General features: G+C 38.3%; 1 protein-coding gene across 1 annotated transcript; it reads left to right on the forward strand.

Moving 5' to 3' along the window:
- The first annotated feature begins 735 nt into the window (after nucleotides 1-735).
- Nucleotides 736-10,761, forward strand: serpine2 (serpin peptidase inhibitor, clade E (nexin, plasminogen activator inhibitor type 1), member 2). The gene is made up of 9 exons (XM_067594014.1): nucleotides 736-943; nucleotides 2,362-2,641; nucleotides 2,824-3,051; nucleotides 3,358-3,555; nucleotides 6,210-6,408; nucleotides 6,505-6,602; nucleotides 8,279-8,365; nucleotides 8,463-8,546; nucleotides 10,170-10,761. The coding sequence occupies exons 2-9, from the start codon at nucleotides 2,380-2,382 to the stop codon at nucleotides 10,205-10,207; spliced, it is 1,194 nt and encodes a 397-aa protein (XP_067450115.1). The 5' UTR covers nucleotides 736-943; nucleotides 2,362-2,379; the 3' UTR covers nucleotides 10,208-10,761.
- Nucleotides 10,762-12,260: the final 1,499 nt, after the last annotated feature.

Genomic DNA, 12,260 nt, shown 5'->3' on the forward strand with positions numbered 1-12,260 from the left:
AGTTGGTCCCTGTTGAATTGGCGTCAGTTGTGGGCAAGTTAAACCAAAATTTTCCTGTGCACCTTTTCATCACTTGGAGGTTATGTAGATATCACATCAGAATTGGATAAGACCAAACTCCTCTATAAGATAGCATATGGTGATACCTGTGAATGTAACAAACTGACCAGTTAATCTTTTATCTTCTCATCTTCGCTCTATTTAGAAAATGCTGTATGTTAGACTGTTATATCGAAGGGAAACAAGACAATTTTACTTTATAATGAGAGACTTTGGCTTGGTGTCTGTATTTTTTCTTGTGTAGGCACGTGAATGCATTAAGATGATTTTGAGCCGTTCAGTAATTTTCCATTTCATATGACAAAAACATGAGCAAGATGATTGCGCTTACAAGTTGTTTCAAAACATTCCCCGTCACTGTCACTTCCTGTTGTAAACAACTGAAGTTTGTAGGTGCATCAAGTTAGCCAGAATTAGCCAAGATATTGCCGGAAGTAAAAAAAATAGATATAAACATGAAACTTAACTTTTGTGCCTCAGAATATGAGCGACCACTTGGCAACATAAATATATCAAAATATTATAGGGAGAGTTATATTATTAGGGGCGAAACTGTGATTCAGTAATGGGTAGTCATAATGTACGGTAATTTATGTGGTTTTAGTTTGAGGTTGTACCGGATGTTGGTGCGCTGCAATATTGACCTTGACTAACGGATACACACTTCATGTTGCCGTTTGGTTAGAAGGCGGAGTTCAGTCCATTAAAGTCCTCATTGAAACCTCACTTGAGTCAGTAGTAGCTCTCGCTTTCACTGGAATAAAGAGGGTATTTTTTTACACTTTCTTCAGAGTACAAGCCAGAGTTTTTCGTTTGGACTTCAGTGGAAAGCGGACTGTTTTTCACCTGCGCTAAAAGACGAACTAACGTCTTGACGTGATAGGTAAGTTAAGGACCGCCGTGTTTCTGATGTTTCTTCTGCAGCACAATTAACAAAATATATTCAGGACAGGACCAAACGACACAATTTAAGCAGTTTAACGTCGTTTATCATCACCTGTGAGCCTGAATTCTGGCGCAAGAAGCTCCTTTGTAGGAACTTCTATATAACATTAATTTATGTAGCTTTCCCGTCAGGTGGTTTTCTTTTGACACCATAAATTAGCTCAAATAAAATGGCTTAAATTGTTTCTGAATGCGCAGGTCATACCAACTTAAAATAGCGAGTTTCACTTGCAGCCGTGCTTTCTTCTTCATGTCCCCACAGTTTTGACTGAGTGTTCTTTAAATTCAAGGGAAGAAGCATGATGGTAAAGGATGTATTTTTTGCCATTTTGGTCGTTTAAGCGCTCCATTTCTGGACATTTGAGAGAAGCACAAACGACAATCTATGAAAAAAGAATTGTAGTTTTGTTTTTTGCAAACATAGAATGTGCAAAACAGGAAGACAATTCTTATCAAGAATCCCTCATTTGGCATTAGGCCATTATATACACAAGTTCTGTCATATTCTTTAACGGCATACTCGTTTTTATAATGTGGTCGAGTATTATTCCTATATTTTTCAACATTAATTATAGTATTTATAACCTAACATTGGGGGTTCAAATGTAGAAGTTGCCGTTTTATTGAAATGAATGCTGATTGGTCAGTCATTTCATGCAAAATTCACTAGGACACCATCAGATATTTCAGGTCATTCTGTTGAGAAAACATCAAATTGCCAGATTGTTGCATATGATGTGTGGTTCACCATTAAATAAACTGGCTTTTCAATGCCTTTTCCAGTTTGTCACAACTTTCACTGCAAATCTGACCAAGTGTATTGACCAAACTGCTTAACCCTAAAACTCATCCATAGAAAAATATATCATGATTAAGCCCACCTACAGTTAATCACCTCATTTCACAAAGATGTTATGTGTCCCTCCAAGCAAGCAAGCAAGCAAGCCTGCAGGCATTCTGGCTGGCTCTTGTGGCTACATTCATTCTGCCTCAGTGAGTGGGGCGCAGGCTGATTTATTTTCCTAAAATGGTCTGAAAGATTTAATTTAGTCTAAAATGAAAGAAGGGATCAGTTTGAGGAAGCTGGTGAAACTGCAATATTCAGACAGAGTGAGTAAGAGTCAGTCAGACCCTGCAGCACCGGGTAAAAGGTTTTGTTGCCTAAGGAGGCAAAAGTGCATGTGGTAATTGTACTTAACCTTGATGCGTCATATGAAAAGGATATCTCACTTTCTTGGAATTGTTTATAATATTGCATTGACTGCCAGTTATGTTTTCATAAATCTATAAATCTACAGCTGCTCAGATGGCTGGTAACATACCTCTGATACTCTTTCTTTTGTTCTTTCTTACCAGGTGCTGTAGAAATCAAAAATGAAGCACCTGTCATTATTGTGCCTGTGTGCGCTGGTGACCTTGTATAGCCATAAGGGTGTGTTGTCCCAGACTCCCTCCTACGGTGAGCGGGGCTCAGATTTTGGCATACAGGTGTTTCAGCAAGTAGTGCGCTCCAAGCCCCTGGAAAATGTGGTCTTTTCACCCCATGGAGTGGCTTCCATCCTTGGCATGCTGCTACCAGGAGCACACGGGGAAACCCGGAAACAGGTCCTCAATGCACTCCGTTACAAGAAAAACGGTAAGAACCATTTCTGGCTTTAGTGTAGAAACTTTTCTGAGTTCCTCTGATAAACATCTTCAAAGATGCAAGCATGGGAATTTGGTAAATTCTCTCCGCATGAACTGATTTAAGTATGTGTTGAATATTTAAACCCTGAGCATCTGTTGAGTCATAATTCAAACATTACTTTGTCCACACAGGCCCTTACAAGATGCTGAGGAAGCTGCACAAGACCTTGACAGCAAAGTCCAACCAGGATCTTGTTTTAATTGCCAATGCCATGTTCAGTCAGAAAGGTTTCCCCATGGAGGAAGCCTTTGTAACCACCAACAAAGCCAATTTCCAATGTGAGAGCAGGAGCCTGGACTTCAACAACCCCCAAGGGGCAGCAGATGAAATCAATGCATGGGTCAACAATAAGACCAAAGGTAGGACATGTGAATGTACATCACAGCTATATTTGAAACAGTTATAAAATTTGTGACAAAAAGGCTTTTCAAATACTTGTATATTTTGTTATATACCATTGAACTTTTTCACTATCCCCCAGTAGGAAGCCTTTTTTTTTTCTTCTTCTTCTTTCGTAATGTAGTTAATTTTCAGTTGTGGACGTTGGCATGTCCTGGATATGACGTTGCATTATTACTTCCTCATGTCCTCTGTTGAACTGCATACAGTGGTTTTTATCAAACCGTGCTGACTGAATAATCATCCCGTGTTGCATATTTGTCCAGGTCACATCCCCAGCCTGATCAAAGCAAACATGCTGGACTCGGGTCCAACCCTTCTGGTCACTGTCAACTCAATCTACTTCAAAGGCTTATGGAAGTCCCGCTTCCAGCCCGAGAACACCAAGATGAGGCCCTTCAACGGTGGAAACGGGAATGTTTATAAGGTCCCAACGATGTCCCAGCTATCTGTCTTCAACATCGGTGAGTGGTCATGATTTTGCTTTTAATTCATAGACTTACTTGTATTTATTTTTGTATTTTAGATGCATCATGACAGTGAATAAGGGACATTTTCTTCATTACATTTTACCCCCAAATGACATTTGAGGATGTTTTTTGTGATAGTTAGAAGGCTCTGCGGTGGATAGTTGTAATATTGGATTCTGACTGGGTGAAATGAGGTAAACATTTAGAAATGAGCCTGCTGGGAAGGTTGTTTGTCAGTGAGGGTAGCCAGTCAAGACATGTTGCACAAAATAACATTTAAACAATGCGTGTGCTTTAAGATCTTAGATAATCTGTAAATGTAAATCCAGAGGAATTTACATACAAATTTATTTTTAGACATGCTGGTTTAGTTGGTAGAGGTTGTTGGGGTGTGTTTAGTCATAATGCATACATGGTTAGGTAAAAGCTGAGTGGGGTTTTCCATATAGTAATATGCAAGTAGTGCCAGACAGAAGCCCTTTTACACAGCCTGTTCAAGGTGGGAATGCTGTGCCTTTATTCCACCTCAGTGTTCTGTATAAAAGGTACGAACACGGAGTTGAAGGGCAGAATCGCTCCGCCAAAAAGCCGGCTACAGAGGTAGTCACAGAACCGGATCAATGTCTGTGTAAAAGGGACAGCTGACACGGCGGGACAGGGAGCTGACACTGTTGTGTTACACATCACACCTCTGAAACCAGAGCGCCGGCATGCTATGTAAAAGCACACACAAGGGCGGCATTATGCCGGCTTTGTTTGGTTCAGTGTAAAAAAAAGCAAAGACAGCTTGATGACGGATCTTCTTTTACAGGTATAATGCAGGATTTCTGTATAAAAGAGCCTAGTAACTCAAAATGAACTCAGTCAAGTTGATATGCATTTCTTCGAGTAATTACTGGATAGTATTTTAACTGTCATGATAGGGTTAATACTTCATCAATGGAGGCTCAGATAAATGGCAAACAGGCAGCTATTATACTTCAGCCAAAAAAAATGTTGCAATATAAATACAGATTTTATTATTAAATAGTTTGTTTTCATGGTGTAGTCTCATTCACTGCCAGTTTACATTCCATTACCTTCATTTGGCAGATGCTTTTGTCCAAAACAACTTACAATAAGTGCATTCAAACTTCTAGAGCTAGATGTCTTAAAAAATGTTTGATTATGATTTGATAATTCATCGGTCAGATTGTGTTTTGTTGTAAAGAAATGTTAGCTTAGTCATACCACCTCTGCTGGATAATATTTAGGCTGGTGTGAAATGACATGATATACCAGTCAGTGGTCTATATTTAGATGAGTTGAGGCTATCAGAGTTGTGTTAGCACAGTGGGTGCTGTGAATGGATTCTCATACGGTGCCACAATTAAAGTAAGATGGTGTTAAGCTGCGTGGGACAGATGTTTATGTGTTTCTTCAGTATCCTACTGTGTGATGATTTTAGTCTTACCACACTTCAATCATAAAGGAAAAAAACTGCACAAAAAATATGGCAAGTTTGTAACAGCACTAAATCACTTGACTGTGGCTTTATACAGTCATGTTTTATGAATGTAATTCAGTTTACACATACTTGGTTTTATAACTTAATAACATAATGTGCTGTGATTTAGTTTAATGGCCGTATAAAGCATGTCAGACTGTGGTATAAGGCTGGAACTGCTTTGACTCCATCTGTTTGTTTTTTTTAGCCAACTGTCACTTTCATATCTGAGGTGTACAGTTCATTTGTCATTCTTATTTTGCAGCTACATGCTGTACTAGAACGAAAGTATTATTGCTTAAAAGGTCAGTGGGCTTATACATGCATTTTATATATATATATATATGTGTATATATATATGTATAATGTGTATATATATATATATATATATATATATATATATATACATTATACATGCATCTTGGATGGAACAATACAGGTCCAAATACATAGTAGCCTAATGTAAATGAAAACTAATCATCCTTATGATATTAGTTTTGCTATTCCCCCTTGTAGACTAATATTTAAATATTGTTCCAGTGAGTCTTTTGCATTTGCTATCCTTAACATCTGCTGCTCTGGTGGGTCTTTTTTGTGGAAGAGTCTGCTTGCTCTCAGGAAATGAGGCTTTTTCCGTTTCCAGTTTGTTTAGACTAAATAAAATTACTCTGCTGCGATAACCATCACGGTCAAAGAAAATATTGTCACCCACAGAAACTTCTTCAACATAAAATCCTGGCAAAATGGATTGTTGGAGAGCAACCAAAAAAGGAAAAAAAAAAAAGAAAAAATAAAGTCTTTCTCGTTTATTCTTGTTGCAGCCCAAACAAGCATAACAAATGGGTGCTACAGACTCACAAACTTAGAAAAACAGTGTATCTTTTACCGTTTTTAAGCTTATGGACGCATTTTTCAAGTAAGCAGGAGCTTTTTAAAGAATTGTATTCTTTAGTCAGATTTAGCAAAGTTAATGTCATATCTACTGAGGGAATGATATCAAATGTCTTGCAGTCCTGCATGTCTTCCCAAAATGTTTAATAGATACAAGAAGGGTATACTAAGAAACAAATATATCAGTGAGTATAAACATGAGTCAAGCTTTATCCTTACTGTCACCTTGACCTTTGAAACTATTGACCCATAACCTCTCCTCTTCTGCCAGGCATGGCCACCACGCCTCAGGGACTGAAATATAAGGTCATCGAGTTGCCCTATCACGGCAACACCATCAGCATGCTGATTGTCCTGCCCACTGATGAGGACACACCTCTGTCCAGTGTGATCCCACACATCAGCACAGCCACGGTGCAGAGTTGGACCAAACTGATGCACATGAGGAAAATCCGCCTGCTCATCCCCAAGTAAGATGCACAAAGATACACCCACGCAACAGCTGTTCTTCAAACTTATTTGGCTGGAAAACATTAACATTGTTTACATGTGTGTGTTGTCTGTAGGTTTACCGCCGATGCAGAGATAGATTTGAAAACTTCCTTTGAAGCACTGGGAATAACGGACATGTTCAATAAGGGGAAAGCTGACTTCAGACACCTCTGTGAGTGAAAGCACAGTTGAAACCCGAAAGTGACGCAATGCCTCTGAGTATTTAGAACACGTTTATTTGGATACGACTGAGGTTTGAATTGTTGGCTGTTTACTGTGAGAGCCAGTAAGACGTATGAAATGTGTCTGGCTGTCCAGTGTGACAAACTGAATCACTCTTGTTCTCTTTCTTTCCGTTGGCTTCTCCCTGAGTCCCAAGAGCACTTTTGAATGAGGTGTTCCAGTGCCACCATGTGGTGTAAACCAGGCTGACGTTGTATTTTTGTATTGAGCATCAGAGGCTCTAAATCATTTTTCATCTGAGAAAATTCCCACAAAATGCTAATGTTGATCTCTGAAAAAGCAAATCACAAGATTCATTCTGTCCATTTCCCTATTGAAATCCAGCATACTATGTCATTTACCTATGTCATAACTGTGTGCAATCCAGTTCAAACACTAATTTATTTCCATTATTCAATGTACCAGCAGATTAAGGGAGATTCCAATCATGCACATTTTCTTGGTGCTTTCCATTTGGCTGATGTGCCTCCTCGCTTCCCTCATTCACATCTCTTCCTCACATCTTAGCTTCTCCCTGTGGGGATACAAGAGATGTGAGGATGAAGGAGCTGTATTTACCAAAAAGGGCATTCTCACTCACTCCAGTGTGTCTTTTTAGGGGATGGTAGCTGCTGATGGGTGTCACAGAATATGACATACATAAACATAACACCAACTGACTGATTAAAATGATTTTATTACTGAAAGAAGATATCAAACAGGAGGACGCATTGGAAAACTGCTATAAATGTTATAAGTAAAATGTGTGTTATTTGTTTGTGTGAGGCAGCAGATACAGTAAATCTGCCCTTTCCAGGCTCAGGCTGATGTTACAGGACTAATAATAACCATGAAAACCTGAGCAGTTTATATTTGGACAGAGTACCTTGATGTTCCTGATGAGCAGCACTCTGAACTGAGAATATAAAAAAGAAGAAAATCCTTTTTGAGGAGTGCTTTTTTGATACATTTGTGATTTAGTGATTAACACACATCTAATTTTATTTTAGACTAAACATGAATAATGTTAGAGCTGCCATTGATGCTGTTATTGCTGTCTCCTCAGTTAGTTTGCCTAACTGACAGTTATGCAATCATGCAATATGATTAATATTACAGTAAGGCTGTTTCCACAGGAGCCGTCTTTTTACTTTCCCATCAGATCAGTAGACCAAAACAGATTCTGGTGCTGCTGTCTGGCTGAAAACATTTTACATAGCCTACACCTGGTGGTTCATCTCTCCTCACCTCCTCCAAGACACATTTAAGGGATTGAATGATGATGACTGGCCTTGATTGATTTCAGGGTTAATGGGCTGGAGGATGGAGAAGCGAGGGCAGGAGGAAGCATACGTAGCTGAATGGAAAGCATCCTGTACATGTCCACATAGTCATGGGAAGAGGTCTAATTAGGCTACATAAGTGTATGGTTGAACCTTGGGCATGTAGAGCCCTTAAGGATTTCTCATAAATAGATAATGTAGTTTGGTTCAGTAATACTGTTGTGTATTATTGCACTAAAAGGCCAACATTGGTTGAGCAATATCAAATTGGTAATAATAATCTGTAAACTAACGGACTGTATTTGTCTATATTTGCTAGAATTAACAGTTACCGTTTTCACAGGTGGCCAGCCACTCTATGTATCCAAAGCACTCCAGAAAGCCAAAATAGTGGTGAATGAAGATGGAACAAAAGCAGCAGCTGCCACTAGTGAGTGTTTTGTTCAGTGAAAAAGTCTCAGTTAATAATGTACTTAATATAAGCCACACTGTTAGAATTTTCTGATGTGTTTGCTTTTTGTATTTAGCTGCCATTTTGCTGGCTCGGTCCTCTCCACCTTGGGTTTCAGTGGACAGACCTTTCCTCTTCCTCGTCCGACATAACCCAACAGGTAAACATGCCTTCTATTTCCATCTGGCTTTACTCACCTTTAAAGGCATATATGGTAATGGAATTATTTATTTATTTATAATTGAACTCCTGCTGCATCTGCACGTGAAATGTGCAAATATTGCCATATGAAATATGCAAATTTAACCAGATAATGGTGCTATTCAGTATAAACACTGTCTGGTTCCCTTCAAAAGCAGATGGTACTTGTAGAAAGGTTGGATGGTCTAGCGATAATCAAGTAAACAAATGAACCTCAATTGTGCCTTATAGCCAAACAATTGTATTTGGCATAACAAATATGTGTAATACAGTGACCCAAGCAGAAATAAGAAATATGCTTTGTTTAAAATTCCACTTATAGTAGAAATTTCAAAAGAATATTTGATATAAAAGGTTGGTGATGCAAGTGAATGTGATGAAATATTGTCAGTCACACTCGAGGTTCAATAATGAATGTTCCTTTCCAGTGTGCAATGGATTTGTCTTGAGACAAGGATGGATCAGGAGTAACAGGGCAAAACATTCCATTAAATCTAAAAACCATATTTTCCCAGGGTTAACGAAACTTTTATCTCCTCCGTTGATGTTGCATGTGATTGCACTCCTTCCATGTAAGCATGCTTAAAGCTGGTTCAGTAAACGCAGTGTTACGAGCCTGTTCATAACCAGCTTTGGGATACTGCTTACACAGTTACAAATTGAGATTTGTAGGTTATCCAGTTATCTTTGGGCTTGGCTCAGTTTTTTTCTGATATCAAGAAGCTGTAAGTGGGTTACATCACCATGGTGGTAACCTGTGCTGCACCAGAGCAGGTTATTTTCAGAAGATCACATCAACACTGGTCTACAACCTGACTGCTGTTCAGACAGATCTCAGGAACAATGATTCCCTTTTTTCCAATTTCCTATAGGATCCAGACATGGACACAACTACAGAGTTTATAATAAAGTCACAATTCATAAAGATATTTTTGTAGATCAGTAAAGTCATCTTACTGCCCCAGCCTTTCTATGTCCACTCTGGATTTGAAACAAAGCTTCTAACAAACAGATTAGTTTACTTATTAAATACCTAATGAATGGTGATTATAGTTGCATTTTAATTGTGCTAAATTTCTTTCATTTTCAACAAGATTCCTGACAGTATAGATGCTTTCATGCTCTTATTTCATCACTGCGGTTCAGAGTAACTTGAGGCAACTTTGTGATAGTTGAAAATAAAAAAGTATACCCGCTGTTGTCTTTTATTAGAAAACAAATACCACAACAATCGAATTTCATCAAAATCATGGTTTTATATCATCTATTGAATATTAATGGTTCTGGTGATATTGCTTATAATTAAGAACTTACCTCTTTCACATGCACGTGCATGCTCACAGCTGGATAGGAAAACCCAGAGTTAACTGAGCCAGTTGATAACCAGCTTTGTGATAATAGTTCTCCAGGATCGCCAGTATTAGACTTGGTGAAGCCAGGTTAACTCAGAGATACCAAAATGCAAATAATTTAACTGGCCTTTAATCTTGATTTTTTGCTAATATTCTTGGTGAACTATAGCCTACACTCTAGCTTGGGGCTGTGCTTGACAATGATGAGTGCTCTCTGTCTCTGTCCCCAGGTACTGTTCTCTTTATGGGCCAGATCAACCAGCCTTGAGTCCAGCCATCACTGGCCAGTCCCTGGTAGTGTCGTAGGCCTGCACAGGAAATGCTTATACACTGCCATGCATGAACACATGAACACACATCCACACCAACACACACACACTTTGCTGTAGACTTATGTACAATGTGGACATATGATATTATTTGTTTTAAGTATTGCTTTTTATGTTACCCATTTCCTGTAATGCATAACATGCTTTATAAAATGTTTTGCAGACTAAATTTTCCAGCTGTTTTAATTTTTTGTACTTTTTTGAATTTATTATGTTTTTAAAAGACTTTGAATGTCGATTGTGTATTTTCTGAACTCTGGAGTGGGATAATCAGTTTATTTATCATGTCACTTTTTCAGTTTAAACGTTCTCCATCTCGAGTCGTGCCACTCCAGTCTTTCTTCAGTTTCTTCAAATTATGACAATGTACATCCCATCTTGAATGCCTTGCATTCAGCTGTTTTAAGATGATTGTTTCCCTCACTGAGGAGGTCTTCTGTTGTCATATTTGCTGCATGTTTGATAAAATAAATACACATATTTATAACATCAATGATTTTGCCCTGATTACTTTTGGTAATGTTATTTCTAACTATGTTTTTCGCTTTGTGACATTCTGTAGTTTGTTTATATTATTGCATTATAATGTAACAGCAGTGCTTTGAGACTGTATGCTAAAACACCTTAATGTTTTAGCATGTTGACATTGCTAATCAGCAATGAACACAAGCCACTGCTGAGACTTTACTAATCATAAAGATATGAATGGAACATCGCCCTCTTGAAGCCCTTTCCTTTGTGTATAGTCTTTGTTTTGTACAGAGAACATAAAGGGGAAATTAATGAGTTGAAGATTTAATTTCCAACATCTAAACATGTAATATCATCCCTCTGATTCATTATTATTAATTTATAATTGATTTGTTAGACGGGCAGATTTGCATTTGCATAAGCGACTGCAATGGGCCCCCTAACCACTAGGGGGCCCCTGTGGGGTGTTTTTTTTGTTTTGTTTTTTATTTCACAAACAGGGGGTCCTCTTAAATGGCAAAATTTTATACAGCACTTCTATCCAAAGCACTTTACAAGGGTTTGCTGCTCATTCACCCAGTCACGCACATACCATAAATTATCAAGTGATTTGATTAAAGCTTGATTAAAACAGTCGTGATATGATGAAAACATGAGTCATGCGTGAGGTTCCATGCTGTCTCTGTCTCACTCTATAAATAATGTGAGGGGTCAGAGCCGTTGACTGTAGTTTGGGAGACTGGGTTTGAGACCCGGTGTGGGAACACTCCTTTGCAAAGTAGATTTTTGAAGAACACTGTTATAACACTTTAATATCCTAAAATTAGAAGTGTAATAAAAAACAAAAACAGAATTGTTATGCCTATTTCCACTTTTATTCAAATACAAATAAGTTCGCGATTTAGATAACAGCATCAGCTAAATTTGGGCTCATATGTAGGAGCACTTAACTGTAACTGTAATTCATGTGGAGCCTTTGACGCTCACTTTTTCTTAGTCTACCTTGTTTAATGCTAGCTAATTGTCTCCTGAAATCTAAAAATGGATGATACAATCTCAAATAATAACTTATATATCAATCTGTGTGGATTGAATTAATAGATAAAAGCACATTATTGGCTATTGGATAAAGAAGTTCAGTGTTAGCCTATTGCACAATAAAGTCACATAAGGTAGAACTACCCCTGGCCCTGACATGGCTTTTGTTTTGTTAAATTTTGCTGTGTGTGTGTATGTGTGTGTATGTGTGTGTGTGCTATTCAGACATATTTTAGTGCAGCTGCAGTACCAGAGGAGACAACTGGACAAAGTCAACCATCAGGTAGGTTACAACCACCTTGCTGCTGCTGTTTAAGCAGCATGCATAGTTTGCTTGCTCACTACAATGAGATAGGTTCTTTCAAGTCATGTTTGAATTGAGTGAGCACTGTTGCTGTCAAAGTTATGCAGGCAAGTGGACCCAAATGCAGGAACAACAAGCAAGCAACAGGAATCGAAGAAAATAATTATTTACCGGACTCT

This window comes from Thunnus thynnus, chromosome 7 (assembly GCF_963924715.1).
Source record: "Thunnus thynnus chromosome 7, fThuThy2.1, whole genome shotgun sequence".
Classification (NCBI taxonomy): domain Eukaryota; kingdom Metazoa; phylum Chordata; class Actinopteri; order Scombriformes; family Scombridae; genus Thunnus; species Thunnus thynnus.